Source organism: Mercenaria mercenaria, chromosome 10, assembly GCF_021730395.1.
Source record: "Mercenaria mercenaria strain notata chromosome 10, MADL_Memer_1, whole genome shotgun sequence".
Classification (NCBI taxonomy): Eukaryota; Metazoa; Mollusca; class Bivalvia; order Venerida; family Veneridae; genus Mercenaria; species Mercenaria mercenaria.
Window position 1 is genome coordinate 70,981,883 of NC_069370.1, and position 19,562 is coordinate 71,001,444.

The window sequence follows — 19,562 nt, forward strand, 5'->3', positions numbered from 1 at the left end:
CAATTCGTAGCACATATTCTTAACCTGGTAACGAGTTCGTCAATTGACTCCATTCCTTGCGTTTCATTGTTAAACTTATATCGAGCAAACACAGGGTTTAAGGTAGGCTGCACGTGCTTTTTGAATTTGTCAAAATGTGTTTGTAACGGTTTCTTTGCGTCTCCCGTCAATTTCCATGATTGCTGGATATCTCTGCCCTTATCGTCAACCCAAATGAGAAGATATGCCAGTCGTTCTTCTTCCTTTTTCGATTTTAGCGGTCCCTCAAAAATCAGTTCAACATGTCTTTGGAACCGATTCCATGCCTCTGGCAAGTTAGAACTTTCCCAGTCCATTCTGGGCGGTGTTATTCCTGACATATCCATTTTGATTTTAATCACAAATTAATACGCACTGCTTATAATCCGTTCAAAACTCCACAGAGTAATAGTCCATTTCTTCTGACACCATGTTGTGATATTCGTTCTGTCGTTAATTGTACATATTATAATAAATCCAAGGTTTACATATTTACAGTTTATTTACAGAATATATACAAGAGTTATGAATACATGTTGTATTAACTATATAAATACATGTTGTATTAAACTATCCACAAGCGTGGTCACTCTGCGACTGGCGGGAGGATCTGCTAGTTAAGATTATAAGGAGTCTCTGCTATAGTCTGTTTCACAAATATACTACAATAAGCTATTGTTTGTTTTCTATACATCTATTGCTATACTGTATTTACAGATGTACAATACTGACCGGGCATTATGTGAAGGATTATTATTGAATACAGGCAGTGGTGTAGCTGGCCATACATTGGCGTAGTTGGCCTTTTTCAGTTGAAGCGGAGGGGTGCAGGAGACTGCCTATTCCACTGTGGGTTCAGGGTGCCTTACTTTTAGCATTTTATATCAGTGGAACAGACCTTCACTAGCTAGTGTCAACATTTATGTCGATATTCTTTGGGTGTTTGTGTTAGTTCTTTGAGGTCTTTAATAGTATTTCGGTTGGCTTCGAAATAAGTTTCAGACGTGTGAGCGAATTGATGTTAATTCTGGGGGTGTCAGTATTAGTTCTAGGCAAGTCAGTACTAGTTCTATGGGCGTCAGTGTTAGTTCTGGAAGCAACGGGTCAGTTAAGGAGTTGGATGTCTGGTGTAGTTCTGTTGAAGTATAGGATGCTGGATAGAATAAAAGTAAATGTTGTTCTTTTGGTTTTTGTTTGTTTTCGGTTTAACGCCGTTTTTCAATAGTATTTCAGTCATGTAACGGCGGGTAGTTAACCTAACCAGTGTTCCTGGATTCTGTACCAGTACTAACCTGTTTTCCGCAAGTTACTGCCAAATTATCAGAGGTGGAAGACGAATGATTTCAGACACAATGTCTTTTATCAAATCGTCACGGAGAACATACGCCCCGCCCGAGGATCGAACTCGCGACCCCGCGATCCGTAGACCTACGCTCTCCCTACTGAGCTAAGCGGGCAGGTTTTAAATCTTGTTCTTAAAATGCATTCTAGGTTCGCTTCAATTGTGTCTTACAAAATTTACAAAATTTGCACCAAAGTGGCACTATTCCCATAGAAGTTCGTCTATACACATATATAATTATGTAATATGTCTAAGCCACTTGCTTGGTTCTTGACTTACGACAGACGCAGTTGTCTCAATCCTGATGACACTCAACCGACGGACTTAGACTGTCAAGAGGTAACAGATTTGATTGAAAAATTCATAAGATTAACTTATAAAGATCAGTCTGCTTTCTAGCTTGACTTTCTATGTTCGCTACTTAATTAGTTTAGTGTTTTTTATGCTTGCAATATTTACAGCAAGAGCTGTCAGTGGACAGCGCGCTCGACTATTCTCAGTGCTGGATAGTATAATATAAGCTATGAGTAAAACTTTAACATTACAATAAGCATATTCTAAGTCGAAAAGGGGCCATAATCCAGTCAAAATGATAGAGTTGCCTCCTCCTTTTTACAGACTGGGGTCATGATGGTAAACAATTATGCAAAATATGAAAGCAATATCTCAATGGACTTTGAAAATATTTGGGGTGGTACGCAAACTTTAACATTTATTCTTAGTCGAAAAGGGGCCATAATTCAGTCAAAGTGCTTGATAGAGTTGCCTCCTCCTTTTTACAGACTGGGGTCATGATGGTAAACAGGTATGCAAAATATCAAAGCAATATCTCAATGGACTTTGAAAATATTTGGGGTGGTACGCAAACTTTAACATTTATTCTTAGTCGAAAAGGGGACATAATTCAGTCAAAATGCTTGATAGAGTTGCCTCCTCCTATTTACAGACTGGGGTCATGATGGTAAACAAGCATGCAAAATATGAAAGCAATATCTCAATGGACTTTGAAAATATTTGGGGTGGTACGCAAACTTTAAGATTTGTGTGACGCTAACGCTAACGCTGTAGATATGTAAGGTTTAGGAAACACATGTAATAAGTGGCAAATATTTATGTAAAATTCATTTGCTGACACCCTGTACGTAGTTTTTTTTCAATTTTAAACACTTTCCCCACTGTGACCAAGTACCATTTTTGCAGCATATGTATATAATAATTATTTACAAAAGCATGTGAAATATTTTGTTGCGTCACTTGGGGGAAAGATGTTTAAAACGTATAAATGATTTATGTTCATATTTTAATAGAAAAGAGAATAATAAATGTCTACAAAGTCTTCTTTTGTGTTCATAAACTTGTAAAATGAAGTCGCATTTATCAAGAAATGGTCTTCAACTATCGTTACTATGCAATTTCTGAAGTCTAGCCCTATGTCACTTTTTCCTTAATTTGATAGGCAATCTTGATAGGAAAATGTCCGAAGTCCTTTATGGTTCTGTAACCGGGCTGTAAGCTAATACATTAATACCATTATCAAGAATATATCTTTTATCGTCATAACATGATAAAGACGTTTTATTAATAACATAACTAGAAAGATTGTGCTTATCAGAATGAATAACTTTAAAGGCATGGTTAATTTGGGTTGAATTAAATAAGGTGTCTTTGTAATTTTCATGAACTATTGTTTTCTTTACAATATGTTTTTTAATTCCTTTCCATTTTTTAATGTTAACTTCATTTTCTAATAAATATGAATACATTTTACTTCTTAATCCAACAAATTCAAGAATAGGAATACCGGCAGCCTCATCTTTGAATTTTCCAATTACTTTTTTGTTGTAATCAAAAGAAAACTCTGAAATACTATCATAATTACTATTATCAGACAGTTCTGAATCTTCATAAAAATCCTCATATGCATCTTCAGTATTTATTTCATAACATAATGAATCAGTGTCAGTGAATAAAAGCTTTGCTAAATTCTCATACTTTTCTTTAATGATATTATAATGAAAATCATACATTAAATATTTTGTTAAATCTAGAATGCATATTCCAACATAACAAGGTCTGTTTAATAATAAACTTTCTTTTACTTTATTAATACCAAACAAATTCTTATTAAACATTGTTGAACTAACAAATGAAGGTTTTGCTATATACTTCAATAAAAGATTTTCATCATGTGTTAATTAAATATTGATTCCTTTGCGTAAATTCTCCATCGTCTTATCGAATACAGAGTTGTTCATGAGTTTAAAAAAGTCTTTTTCAAAAGAATTCTTTGCTTTAGATCTTATTTGAGTATTAAAATCAATATACATTTTTAAACAAGGACTTTCGTCAAAGTTGATATTCTGTGTATTTTTGTTATTTTTAATCCTAATTGTGTATAAAGTTCAAGATTTTTAAAATGAACAACATAGTTTTGTTTTTTTCATTAAAGTTGGAACTAATATTTTTACATTATTTTTTTCCTATTTCAAATTCTTTTTTAATATTTTTACTGTATTTTGAAAGCCATCGATCTTGAATAAGTAGATATATTTCTAGTTATTGATTCAAAATCAGCATAAATTACAAAAGGTACTGCTAAGCCCTTATGATATTTTTAAAACTGTATTTTACTTCCCTCTTGGCATTTTTACAGCTTGAACATCATTAATAGCTAAACAATTTGGAATATGTTCATTTAATATTCTTTCTTGAGAAAAATTTTGTAAAAATGATTTGCAAAAATGTTTTATGCTGATGTTTGGTTTTGCTAAACATTAATCTATTAAAGTCTTTTATCCAAACATAATGTGTTTTTTTTTTTTGTTATTACTGATTAACAACATGTCACAATGTTCTTCATATTGATATTTTGAAATGTACAATGGATAAACATTATTATCTTCATAACCAAATATATTAAATGAAATATCATTCTGAGTTTCTATTTTAGGAATTTGATTTAATGTTACAGGAAATTTTATTCATTTATAATTAAGTTCTTCTATATATCTTTTGTAATTTGAAACTCTTTCGGAATGTTTTGTTACAGGAAATTTGTAAGCTAAATGACACCATCTAAAATATTCATTATCATCATTCTTTATATTTATTAATCCTATCTTAGGAGTCTGTAATGGTTTTGGTAATTCTAAATAACTTGAAGCAGCCAGTGGTGTGTATTTATATCTATTTATATAATGAGCATCAGCTGACTCTATTCTCCAGCCATTTCCTTCTGAAATCCAATTACCAATCATATTTATTATTTCATCAAACGCTTTTTTATTTCGTTTGTGTTAATAATAATTAAAGCCTTTGGTTGAAAGAAAAGCTGATTTATATATTGTATCTGTTTTACTAATTTTTGCAAAAGTTTTTTTTATACTTTTTAAAGTTTTAAGTTCAGATTTAAGAATATCAAATGAGTCTTCTATATTTAAATATAATTGATATTTTGGATCTTGTCTATATGTAATTTTAATTTCAAATTTCTTAATATATAGATTTGGAGACATCTCAATTTCTCTAACAGCCATCTATATGTTATATTTAGCAAAAAAATCGCTAAGTCAAAACAAAAAAAAAAGTTTAAGAAGAAATAAAATATTTAAATTTATATCTTTTTCCATTAGTTTTTGATATTCTACTTTTTACTTGAATTGGGTTTTAGGGTTATTTCGATGATTATTTGGTCTCGGGCAATCACATAATATTTCATTATTTTGCTTTTCTGTTAATAAACAACCACAATCCCATTCAAATAAATGTATATTCTTTTTTAAAAGATAAGGATTTATAACATTTTGTAATTTATCAATCACATGTCTTTTATAATCATCGCTAGCTATTTGATCAAGTTTTGATTTAATAACGTTTCTTCTTTTTAGTACTCTTTTATATGAATTTCTATCTTCATTTGTTATTTCTCCTAAAGTGCTAGATAATTCTGGCATAACCATTCTATCTACCTTTCTATTAACCATCTATATAATATACTTATAGAAAAAAAATTCTTTAAAAAACGCACGTAAAAAATAAATTCAGCAATCTAAATTTAATACAACTCTTCTTCTTTTTTATTTTTATATCTGTTAAGTTTAAATTCCTTCATATACATTTCAAGAGCCGTTGAATAGTTTTTTCTTTCTTTCTGCATTTCTAACAGTATTGTAGAAATATCCTGAATAACTTTTTTCTCATCTTCTTTATCTAATTTTCCAATTCGTGCTTTTGTTATTAGTTGTTTTATTTTTTTATGATGTAATTTTAAAATATCTTTTTAGTCTTCAACTTTTAGACTTTTAATAAATATAGTAATTATTGATGGAACAGCGCCAGCAAATGCTACAAATATAGGAATCGCAGGAACAAGTACTAATGCTGTCGAGCAACCAAAGATACCTGCTGTAATTTGTAATCCTGTATGTACTTTTCCACAAAATTCATAACTTTTTCTATAAGCAGCAGCGAGTTTAGTTAAGTGATCTATTAATTGATCTATTGTTTCTATTTCTATTCCATTAGAAATTAGATTTTTATTATTCATTCATATAATATATTTTTTTAATTTAATTTAAATATTAAATTTCTTCCAATTCACTAAATGGAACCCAACTATTAAATTTTTCACCATAACCTTTCCACTTTACTAAAGCTTGTTTTTTCTTATAGCATCGTCTAACAACTTTTTCTATTCTAAAAACCTCTTTTTTAGTAGGTAAAAGTTCTTGCTCATAAAATGAACCCTGAATAATTTCAGTATTCAAATCTTTTATAGTGTATCTTCTGGGATTTGTGTTATTAATTCCATAAATTATAAATATTTCCTCTGTCCAGTTTGGTGTATATCATTTTTCAAAATGTCGTTTAAGTTTGCTTAAGCGAACTCGATCACCAATTTTAAACTTTGGTTTACTCTTTGGTATCTTTAAATTACCATATAAATTAAAGTAAACAGTACCTTTATTTAAAATTTTACTGATTTCAGTTGATGCCATTTTTATACTAGAATGTTTTATTTAGTTATATTTATCAACCATTTCCTGTAAATTATGTAAATAAGTGTAAGTATTATTTGCTGTAAAATATTTCCACATTATTCTTTTTAAACTTCTATTAAATCTTTCGATTACTACAGCTTTTCCTTCATTAAATGCATGATACATGTTAGTCTTATTTTTCTTCAAAAATGATTCAAACCTTTTATTATAAAATTCTTTTCCTTCATCTACCCATAAATTTTTAGGTGTTCTACCTTTAGGCCGAGCTTGAAGCTCATCAGGAGCTTAAGCTCCAAAAACTATTTTTTCAAATGCTTCAGTAACAAATTCTCTAGTTTTATTCTTTAATGGAATAACCTAAGCATATTTGCTAAATATATCAATAACGGTTAATAAATACTTTACACCTTTATTATATTTTGAAAAAGATTGCATATAAACTAAATCAGCAGACCAAGTATCATCAATAACACTAACTATCACTCTTCGTTTAAAATGATTTCGTTTAATTGGTTTATGTAATTCTTCTGCTAATTCATCACTCCATGTTATTTCGGGGGTCTTTTTGAGTGAGCTTGTATTCACCTCCTTTTCCCGTTTTTTGACTTTTTACTGAGTGAGCTTCCAGCTCCCGAGGACCTACGTCCAAGTCCAAGTTTATATTTCGTTTTAATTGCTGGTTTTACGACTAAATGCTTTGCAATCTTTTCTCCAAATGTTTTTGATTGAGTGTTATTTAGGTTGGAAAGCATTTGCTTGTCACATATACATTTTTTTACACCACTGTCATAGCAAAAGTCATGGTTCATGCATACTGCGTCCAGTTCATTAACAGGAGGTCCATTATCTAAAGGATTTCCTGGTCCACAATAGTTATATCCTGGAACTGTTAAACCTTTCTTAGGTAATAAAGGTAACATTGCTTTATGAATATCTAAATTACCTCCTGTACTTTTAACAAACTTTGATTTCATTCTTCCACAAGATGAACAGGTAGTCATTATCATTTTTCTCCCGTTTTTTGCTGTAACATAATGAGGATTTATATTATCAGTAAATTTTCTTTCTTTCAAACAATATATCTTATTCTGTAAACTCATTTATATTATATGTATTTAAAATTATTTAAAGACTAATAATGTAGTTACTAATTAAAAATAAAACCAATACCTTTACACTTTATCAATTGAAATAACCTGCCAAAATTTTGCCAAAGTAGCAGACACTGACACATTGCTGCCTTCGTGGCAGAAATTTGGCAGAAATTTAAATATAAGTTTTTTTATCAAATTTAAATACATTAAATAACCTTGCCAAAGTTTTGCCAAAATTTTGCCTTTGTGGCAGACACTGCCACATTGCTGCCTTCGTGGCAGAAATTTGGCAGAAGTTTGGCAGAAGTGTTTAATTTACCAAACTAAAGGTTTTCACAGTAATTTGTTAAAACCTGTGTTGTTTTTTTTATTTATTTATTTTTTGAATTGGTCAGCTGTGGTTAGTTTAGGTCGAGGGCAAGGGTCAAAATGAGGTCAAAGTGTCCCAGAAGCGGTATTTCTTATACTACTATTAAACAACAAGTAAAATGTACAAAATATTCTGCCTTAATGCACACTGAAACTGCATGGATTTTACAGTAAAAATAGTTAAGTAAAAAATACTTGTTCAGTATGACCGAATCATTATGCGTATGTAATGTATTTTCTGTCATGTGTATGCTGGGTTAAGTTATAAGTTTCGTTTGAATGTATGGGCCGAAAATATGAAAATCAAAAATGCCACCTTTTAGTGGTAAAGGATATACATAAAACATCACACAAAACAAGTATTTTTTTTCAATTCCTTTTTTGAAAGCTTTGTTTTCCATTTTGCTGTGAAGCGTAATGTTGTAAAATTATGTTCTCAAGGTTTTTTTTTAATTTATCGCCCTGAAAATTTCAATTTTGACAATTACTGCATATTGACTGTAAGATTTTTACGCGTGATGTTTTATGGACCCTTATTTGCACTGTTTACGAATATACCGGATGGAGACGAGATAAACACCTCAGGCTATGCTAATTACCCCAAAATACGTCTGTAATAAAAGTCATCAACTGATACATAAATTAGAGATGTTCTGCCATATATATATATTACATCGTCTTATAGCTTAAACGCAAAAATAAATATTTATTTATTAAATTGTTAATCGGCAAATCAATAATAGATTATTTTAATGTGCTTCTTTTACTTATTTTGCATAAAATTTGAGATAGGCAATGTAAACTCATGCAGAAAATTATAAAAGAAATCTCAGAGGTGACGGTTAAGCAGTTTGTTTCAGAATAGTTTTGAACAGCTGAACAATACAACCTAAACTGAATTAAACACAAATATACAATTTAGGCAATTTCTAGTGTCATGTGTGATTTTTAAAGGCCCAGATCCACTACTATATAAGTGTCCCCCACCCCAATCCAATATACAACCCCGTTTCATCTGCAGCTTATCAGCGATTATGTAATAGTCGCTAATTGATGGGCAATTAGCACAACAGGGGTCCCCACTGGACCATGAAGATAGAATAATAATAACAATAATATAGTAATAATAATAAAACACAGATATAGTGAAAACTAAAAAATGTCTTTGTATTGACAAACAATATCTGCCAATATCATGTTAATGAAAAAGGTCATATACCGGCTAAAGTGATCATTGTATTTAATAAATATATACTTGTGTTTCATCTATACTGAATTTTCAATTTGAATAATAACTTGCATAAAGTGTATCTTTTTCATCTTTTACTTTATAACACTGAAATGCACACACGGGTAAATTAATCATATTATCATCACAATTAAAATCACCATCCTTCAATAATTTGTAATTTATACGTAAAGAAGCCATGGTTGTATGTAACATTTTTAAACTTTATTTTATTTTGCTACGTGTAGAGACAGCAGTGTACACAGTTTGTACAGCAATTACATAGAATTAATACCAGTTGCCTCTTTAATTTTATGCGGACTTTTTAAGACCAGTTATCCAATTAAGGATGTGACTTAAAGTTTGCCAATTCAAAAAAGCTTTACCTTTAATCGTAATATCAAACAAAATATATAATTTGCACTAGTGACGGATAAATAAATAAATGAATAAATGAATGGATAAAACGCTCGAACGGATGCAACACATTGATACACCTTACCGTGTACCGTCAAGTAATGTATATATTTATTGTTTATTAACGTCTCATCAATGTACATGCACAAACAACTGGTACGACATAAAACATCATAATTAATTAAAATATGAATATATAAAACAGTACATTGCCACTCTAAGCCGAGTTATAAGAGACAATAATTTTTCTGACAGACATAATTCACTTACATTGACATAAAACAGGTATAAAACATTTCTCCTGTATTTTTCTTAATTAATCATATATAACTGATTATTAAAACAACCTTACCCTTAAGATTTATATTAAGATAAACTGGCTATATATTACAAGGTTGTAAAATATCTTAAAATACAATGTTTGAATCAACTCTTTAAGAATGACTGAAGAACTGGTATTTGCAAAAAGTACGATAATCAGCAAGAGCTGTCGGAGGACAGCAACGCCTGGCCAATCAACAGCCTTGTCAATGTATGTGAAAAGCGTGTTCAAGATTGCGATTACTTCATTTTCAAATTAAAATGGAAGCAATTTGTCATTATTCAATTTTAAAAGAAAAAATACCCAGACAACGTTCAGACAATGGAGAGTACTTCACGATAGAACGTATTTTTATAGCCTTTTAAAACCTGACATAACCGATCTTTTCCACATTTGTATATACAAATGTAGAAATACATAGAAACCATAGTCATCAACTTCAAACAAAAATGGAAGCAATAAGTTTTTGTACCACATCGATAAAAACATTGAAATAAAGGGCAAAAAATGAAGATTACTTTACGAGGTTATACAATTTCGTTAAATAACGATAAAAGTACGTTTTTAATGTTCGAAATATATTTTCCTATACAAATCTATAGTAAAACTGTTTATCGATAAACGTTATCGGGTTCGCGATTCGTGTATATTCAAGGGAGACTACTTTTGCCGAAACAACTGGTCAATGTATTGGTATGTTGGCCATGATGAATAAAGTTTCCTTCCAAAGGAAAGGCTTGCCTGGTTTTGCAATCTAGGAAATATATCAAAGACTGCAAATATAGCAGCTTATGATCAAAACCAACCGAAAACATTGTGTCGTCCACTCGTTCTATTTATAGTCCAATTGAGGGGTTTCCTTTGTTACTATTTAAATCCAACGAAACCGGAAGTAGTCGACTTGTCTGTCTTTTTCGCAAACATAACAAAGCGGTGAAAACATGCACAAAAGCAGTCTAAAACCAGATACTCCTTAAAATAGCACCGTTTTGCAACAGTGTTTTGTCAGCTGCGTAACTAATCTGTTCTCCGCAAGTTACTACTAACAGTATAATATGAATTATAGGTTGAGGACAATTGATTTCATCAAAAGTTCGGAAGTCGAAAACGACCCCTCGATCCACGCTCTCTCTACTGAGCTAAGGTGGACCTAGTTAAATTAAGTTTGCTATACATTTACTGGTAACTGTTTTCATTTTTAAAACAAAATATCAAACTGTAATCTGACTGACACTTGCATAGAGGCAATGCATATGCTGTGTTTAAATTTCCCACAGTAAAACTTTTTAAATCATTTCTTCCCAAGTTACCTTTTCATAGATCTTCGTCAAACTCTGTAGCATCCTTACACGGACCCTCAAGTTTGTTCATACCACTGAGAACCGAATTACATGGGGAAACTTTAAAACAATTTCCTTCTCCAAACTTGGAAGAGTTAAGATTTTTTTTCAAGAATCCTTGGCTAGTGGATCCAAGTTTGTTTTTTCGGCGAATGCCGTCTAAGAACGAATTTGTGACCTGGACTAACCCATGCCACGTGACTTAAGTTTGCAAATCAGATTACTTGATAACGCATTATAGCTAATTTATCAAAGTGAAAGATTTATGCAACACTCTGCCTGATTGGACGAGAGTGTCTATTTTTTCACTCTGCTGATTGTGCAACGCTGAGTGAAATTTCAGACAAAGCGTTTATCCTTAACGACGCTGTTTACAGTTCGCTCAGTATATTTAGCAAGAATATTGATATATCAAAAAAAAAAGATAAATATGTTTAATAAGTATAATTATAACCTGTTCAAATACCAACAGATATCAATTTACAAAGATAGCTGGATACGGTCTGAGTATCACATGAATAAGGGTGTGATTAGCCGATCGATTAAAGTCTTCCAGGTTGAGAATTGTCTTCCAGACAACAGCTGCAATTATTCGTCGTTGAAAAAACGAAACAAAAATGCACACCTACGAAACCTTTGTGAAAAAAAATAAAAGAGAACCATTTAAATTGTTAAAGTGTTCTGTTTAGTTTTGCTATTTGCAAAATGTTAGATAGATGCATATGACAGAATAACACAAATGATATGAAAACCTCATAAACGTCTTGTCTTATTACAATTCGCCAACCATCTTCTTGTTACCGTCTCCAACAATACATGGCTTAGAGGTAAGTTTTTTACATGAAGCGTTCCTGCCAAGTTTATTCAAGGTCAATTTATGGGCCACCACAGGGGTCTGCGTTTTCTTACATAAAACTACATCAGAAAAACATTTTTCATAGTTACCATGACACATCATTTAGTTACCCACTAACACTCTTACCATTTAAAACATCATTGAAAATATTGGAATAAAGACACTACGAACGGTGATCATATTGTCGCTTAGTTGCAAAGTTTTATACATTAAATATATTGATCAATATTGCGTTAATTTTCAGTTTCGGGCATACAATTTACCTTTTCAAGGGGTAAAGTTGTGACTGGAAGTAACGGAACATTGACAATGAGATGTGATGTCACTGAAAACGATGTTGTCACCATTTACCTTATTCAGATGCGACGAGAAACTACGCCAGGATCAAATATTTTCGAAACATTAGTGCAAATGGAAAAAGGAGATGCAGCGTCTGAAACTCCTACATTAAGCGAAACAATTAACAACAACAAAGATTTCGTAGCTGGAGGCTCTTTTGACGAGACTACACCCAGTAACACATACCTGTTAGTGAGCATGAATATAAGTAAGTTGGTGTGCAACGATGCCAGGGCTTACATGTGTGACTTGATATATAAAAGAACTACCGGTAGTGTACTTTCAGTGGAAAAGAATGGTACTTTTTCAGCCTATGGTAAGTGTATCCTTTACTTGCGATTTTATAGAAGCAAACACATTGCCACTTTAAAATGACAGTTTCGAGAGCTATACATTGTTATAACCAACATTCTTTGACTTATGTAGTAATCAAAATCAGATTTTTTTCATAAAGCATGTGAAGCACATCTCGAAAATACAAGTTGTAATATATAAGAGTATTGAGAGTACTAAGTTGTAAACGCCTAAAATAAGTACAGTTCTACAATGAACTTTTTGGAAATCTTACCGACAGTAAATGTTACCCGTTCGCGTCTTAATATTTGGTCCGAGAGCTTATGGACTATTATTGCAACAATTGAGGCCAAAAGAAGTTTATACTTTCATATGCTCCGTGAAAACCCATTTCTTAAGTGTCAAAGCCGTGCCCATCTAAAGCTATGTTTTATTCACTAATGTTTGTGATAGGGGAGTTAAACTCGCATGTAAAGATATTAGTGGGTAGGGTAAAGTTTACCTCTACCAACTTTTCACTGTTTGATTACAGTAACTATTCGATTGTCAGTAAATGTATATATGACAGGCAATGTCAGCAATAAGAAATTCATTATAAAAGAATGAAGGTCAAACTTGATATTCAAGGTCAAATGTCAAATTTATGTAAAAATCACAAATATTGGCATATTTGAAATTTATTTTTATTCTTCAATACTAGTTTGTTATCATAAGTCACTCATCTTTATTTATGTAATACGATGTATCATTCAATATCAGCAATGCAAATCTTATTGCAAAAAATAAAGGTCAACCCTTATAATTGAAGGTCAAAGTTCATTTTCATGCAAAAATGTGAAAATATTACTTTTACTTTTTCGAATCTGTTTTATATGTCATAAAATTATTGATCGCTGAAGTTAATTCGTTTTAGTGTTGAAAGCACTGAAGGACAGTTGTTCTGGAAAGTGGCAAACCAACCGAGCAAAAATGAACATTTGCGTTATACATGTAAATGCTCAAAAGTCAAACTAGAGCTCACTTTAACAATTAGATGAATAACAGTAGGAGGCCTAGGTTTCTATTGTTCCTAGTGGGGCAAACGTGACAGATACAGGCTTCATCACTAGACACCATTGCCACAAAGAAGGTTAAGGGAAAGACTGTACAGTTGTACTCTGTAATAAAGGTTTCACTAGGAGGCTTGTATATATATTCTTTATATAGGCTAAATTAACCACTTCTACAGCAAACTCGTTTCAAACGTGGTTATAAGAGAAAAGAAAGGACATTGTACATTCTATATTCTTGCATACCAGACGGAGATTTCCGGTATTTTTACCGGTGCTGGAAAAATCCATCTTTTACCCCGGGATGTAAGATGACTCTCGTGCTTTAAATGACGTATTACGAACTACATATATGTAAAAGATTTATGTAGTTATTTCTATTCTATTTCGAAAAACGGAATAAAAATTCAATACCTTGACAGTTCCTCTTTGTTCCTGATAGTACATTTCTCGATTCAAAACACGATATTTTATCAAAAATTCATAACGTTACGCTGGAACTGATAAAACAAAACCGGAACTAAACATTGTTATTTGTCTTTGACGTCTTTCCTGTTTATGGACGTTGATTTCCCGCGCTTTGTTTAAATACGCTGCTATAAGAAATAGTTCTAAAAAGAAAGCCGTTCGACTGATTTTATTTTTATTATTATATCTTGATATCGGTATGCAAGAAAAAGATTCTGTCACTGGTTATAGGTGCAGATGGGAATTTCTCACTTATCGGACAGAAAAATCTCTATTTTTAGAAATGCTGGAAAATCTTATCTCACATGGGTTATCCCACACTCCTGTGACGGACTACTTCATGCACTGAATATACATATCATTTGTGTAAAATAATTAAAAATCAGGTACCTTTATCTTTTCTCTCCATTCCTTATAGTGTATTTCTCGATTCAAAATTCGTTACTTTTTGATAAGAACGTACCGTTACGCTACAAACGATAAAACTAAAGCGGAACTTTATTACTGTGCGTCACTGAAATGTCATGACGTCACTTCTGCTTACGGACGTCAATTTCCCGCGTTTTAAATAGTTCCATATTTTCATGCTTGTTTTCATTGTTTCTGTTGTTGTAAGTGAGAAATAGAATCCATCATTGGTGTTCGGTCAAGATCGGAAATCCCAACCCTCGGGCGCACCGCTCAAGTCTTAAACTCGGCACGCCCTCGGATTGGAATTTTCTGAAGCTAACCGAAGACCAATGACAGATTCTCTATATCCGGCTATAGGGTAACTGTTTAGGCGGTAACTCGGTAGGAACCTCGTTACCGCCTAAACAGTTACCCTCGAGGCCGGAAATTCCCATCTGCACCTATAACCAGTGAAAGAATCTTATAAACTTTAATTTAGTAATAAAACAATGTTAGACTAGTTTAAAGTGTTCTAAAATAAAATAGGATTTTTAGTATGAAATCATTTACAAAAAATAGTTTTAGGCAATACACATCTGGGCTAACATTCTTAAAGCATCTTTGTTTTTTAATTAATTGTTTTCCTAACTTTGTTTCCTTTCAATTGAGAGAAACTTTAATCACCTGACACCTGTTTAGTAGAGTAATGTATAGAGGATATTTGTTTGTTTCAGTGAAATATCAATTTTATTTCACAAGTGAGCATCAAAAACTGATATTTTCACGAGTGGCGTAGCCACGAGTGAAAATGACCTTTTTTGGAGCTCAAGAGTGAAATAAAATTGATATTTCAGTGACACAAACAAATTTTCTTTTTATTTCCTGTGTAAAATTCTACTTTTGTTGCGTAATCTATAAAATGTCGAAAATCGCGGGAAAGAACAACAGAAAGCATCCCACAAATGACGTCATTTTAACGACGTCATCGTCTTTATGGTCCCCGGTATTCATAACGCTCGGTATACAGTTTGACTTCAATCGCGACGGAGGACCGGAACTAGTTCGGCAAAAACAGTGAAAAATAAAAATGATAATCTACTGTTTCAAAACTGTGGATTATCACTTTTATTTCACTGAGAAAAATCTATAATTCACTGGAAAACATAAAATAAATTTGTTTTACATGCTGTTCAATTTTTAGTTGAAACAACCCTTTCTTTCTATGATTTTTTTTTTTTTTTTTTTTTTTTTTGGTGTTGTTTGATTTTTTTTCTCTCAAAACGGAAAGCTAATAATTGTATATCCTTAGGACACCGAGCACATTTTTATGCAATCTCGCAAGGCTAATAATATCTGGCATGTGTTTACGAGTCGGAGAACCGAGGGCACCTGCGCATTGGGCGGTAATGAGGCTTGCCGAAATACGTTTCTTGCACACCGGACTGGTGTTTCCGGTGATTTTACCCATGCCAGCAAAACCCATCTGGCACCCCCCCCCCCCCCCCCGCCAGATGACTCTCTAGCTGTTAATGACAACTAGTGGTTCATGCACTGATAATATATTATGCAAAATATGAAAAAAGCAGGTACCTCGGTAGTTTCTCTCCGTTCCTTATAGTATATTTCTCGATTCAAAATACGTTAGTTCACCATAAGAACATAACGTTACGCTACAAACGATAAAACTTAAGTGGAACTTTGTTATTGTGCGTAACGCAAAACATCATGACGTCACTTCTGCTTACGGACGTTAATTTCCCGCGCTCTTCTATAAGAAAGAGTGCTACAAAGAAAATATTTCTACCTGTTATTTGTAAAATACGGTATGCAAGAAAAATAATCTTCCAGAATAAAATGTTAACATGTAGACGATATGCAAGAAAAAATATCAGTCATGTGTTTACGAATCGGATGGAAATATCCGTCCCTCGGCCACCTGCGCATGGGCGGTAATTCGGCAAGTCTCATTACCGCCCAATGCGCAGGTGCCCTCGGGACGGATATTTCTATCCGATTCGTAAACACATGACAGATATTATTAATATGGCACGTCAATTGTCCAATAATAACGTGAACCAGGTTCACGGTCGAAAAACTAGGATTAACAACCGGTAAACTAGGTTTTTCGAACATAAAACCAGGTTTTCGATTTTCGAACGAAAACATAAGATAAAGGGCGTAAACCATAGTTTATGCCCGTGAACCCAGGTTAACGTTCGATGAACTTAATTCGATTGAACTATGAAATTCGGTCGTTATTCTAAGTTCACTAGCTGTAACGACAGATACATATAAGACCTTCCTGCTCATAGTAAGGGGGCCTTTGACAAAATAGACTGGATCCGCGCATGTCTAAAGCGTAACATATACTTTTTCATAAAAGGGCCGGACAACGAGTAAAACCTACATTTTGCATTTTTAAGGTCACTGATTTTTAACTATACAATAACATCTCTGATAGACGGAGGATTGGAGATTAGCACTGGTCTTTCCCATGTATGATGTTTCGGTAAGGCCTCACCAAATTAAAAAGTTGTTCATCGGATTTGCCGCTCCTATATTTTCAGAAACACAAAAAAAATAATTTTTTTTTGTTTTTGGCTTGCGCTCGCCCCATTGAAAAAAATCAATCCAAAATTTTTTGGTGCGCTACTTTTTACGGACGTAAAAGTGTATAAATGCTTATAATTCCAGTCCCAGATTGTTCTCAAATGGATTTTAATCAAAATAAATACATACAACACACACTTCGTCTATAATAAATCATAACACTTATATTTAGTTGCATTAAAGTTATTTCCCCTTTATGCAGTAACGCCATTTTCTTCAAATGTTTGCCAAATTACATGCTACAAAATCGATTTATTTCATTGAAAACTGGATGAAGAAAAACATACTAATTTATTTGATAACATCAATCTACATTATTTTGGTAAGGGTAAATACTTATTTATGCATGTCACTTGTCTGTTTTCTGTTTTTCCTGTCCAAATGATCAGCATTTGCATACGAAAGTTGGTGGGGTAAGGAATTTACATTATGAGTTGTTTTCAGAACAGTTTTGATTTTCAAATTTTCCAGTAATTTAGTAGACTAATGATAATGCATGTTAATCTCCATTTCAGACCTTAATTGCGACTTTGTTTCAACAAATGTAATATGTTATGAAAGTTTAAAGTTAGAAAAAGAGCTGTGCATAAGACATCATGCTCGACTTTTCTGAATCAGAGCTTTGCCAGTAATAGGGGCATAACAGTCAGAAGCTTTGAAAGTAACAGAGCTATTGGTCATTACATAAAAATTAATTAAAAATATTCTATGTTAAAAAGGGGCATAACTCCGTTTAGATTAAGACTTGAGTATTTTTTCTCCTGGTGTAGACTTTGACAGTAAATAACTATTCTAAGTTTCAAATCAAAAGCTTTAATAGATCTAGTAACACTCACAGAGATATTTGATGGATCAAAAACTTTGTAAAGTCAGCTAAAAATGCTACATTTTCACATAAGTATGGCGTAAGGTTATGCACTGTTGTTTATTACATATTTTCTAACAGCATTTTCAAAAGCATGCATTATTTGATAACAGTGTACTGTATGACAATGTTATTACTTTTTTTTCACGAGTTCGCTTTGTTGTGTGTCTGGAGGTCAGGTTTTCTCAATCCCTTTGGACTTGCTTTATAATTTAAAAGGGCTATACATTCTATTTTAAGGTTTTTATTAGTCAGCCGAGAGCCAAATATATTTCTTCGCTCTTCGCTCGCTCCTGATATTCTTGAAAACCAAAAAAAATATTTAAATTATTTTTTCGCTCGCCGCCTCAATTTTTTCAGAAAAAAATCCGATGAACAACTTATCAATTTGGTGTGGCCTAAACCGTCTTTCTGTGAAAATAGCCGAAATATTGTTGAAATCTAAAAGTAATCCAAAAGAACATAATAAAACTAGAAAATATGTTGCAGGCTATCGTTGATTAATCTGTTGAACATAACAGATCCATCATCGATCTCGTGTAAAGTCGTGAAAATTCCAAATGTAACAGTATTTAGTGCCTTTTAAGTTTAATACAGATAAAATGTAGCTGAAACTTTGACCCAAAACTTGCGCAATATTCAAGATGACGTATTTTTGTGTAAGTTTGCTGTTATATAACCTGTATAATGCGCACATTTTTTATTTGTACTTGCACTGGGATAGCGCAGATCTACGGAGTGTTCGATCCTCGGACGGGACGTATGTTCTTCGTGACGATTTGATGAAAGACAGTGCATCTGAAATCATTCGTTCTCCACCTTTTATTCATGTGGGGAAGTTGACAGTTACTTTCAGAGAACAATTTGTACTGATACAGAATCCATGAACACTGGTTTATTCTTGGGTTAGGTTAACTGTCCGCCAATACATAACTGAAATACGGTTGAAAAACGGCGTTAAACCCAAGACAAACAAACACTTTTTAGCTCGACTTTTCGAATAAAAAGTAGAGCTATTGCACTCACCCCGGCGTCGGCGTCGGCGTCGCCGTTGGTTAAAGTTTTTTATAAAGACAAATATCTCTGTTACTATCAAAGCTTTTGACTTGAAACTTAAGATAGTTATTTACTATCAAAGTCTACATCAGGAGAAACAATCCCTATAACTCTGTTTGAATTTTGACAGAATTATGCCCCTTTTTAACTTAGAATTTTTGGTTAATATTTTTGATAAAGTCAAATATCTCTGTTACTGTCAAAGCTATTGACTTGAAACTTAAAATAGTTATTAACCATCAAAGTCTACATCAGGAGAAACAATCCCCATAACTAGAATTTTTGGTTAAATTTTTTGTTAATGTCAAATATCTCTGTTACTATCAAAGCTTTTGACTTGAAACTTAAAATACTTATTTACCATCAAAGTCTTCACCAGAAGAAACAATCCCCATAACTCTGATTTGAATTTTGACATAATTATGCCCCTTTTTAACTTACAATTTTTGTTAACATTTTTGATAAAGTCAGATATCTCTGTTACTATTAAAGCTTTTGACTTGAA

The 19,562-nt window shown here is 32.4% G+C and overlaps 1 protein-coding gene across 1 annotated transcript in view; it reads left to right on the forward strand.

Moving 5' to 3' along the window:
- The window catches only part of LOC123545253 (deleted in malignant brain tumors 1 protein-like), a 68,720-nt gene that overhangs the window by 19,086 nt on the left and 30,072 nt on the right, over positions 1-19,562 (forward strand). Inside the window, exon 2 of the mRNA XM_045331602.2 lies at positions 12,231-12,641. Within this exon, the coding sequence (XP_045187537.2) occupies positions 12,231-12,641 (411 nt within the window). The remainder of the gene's footprint in view (positions 1-12,230; positions 12,642-19,562) is intronic.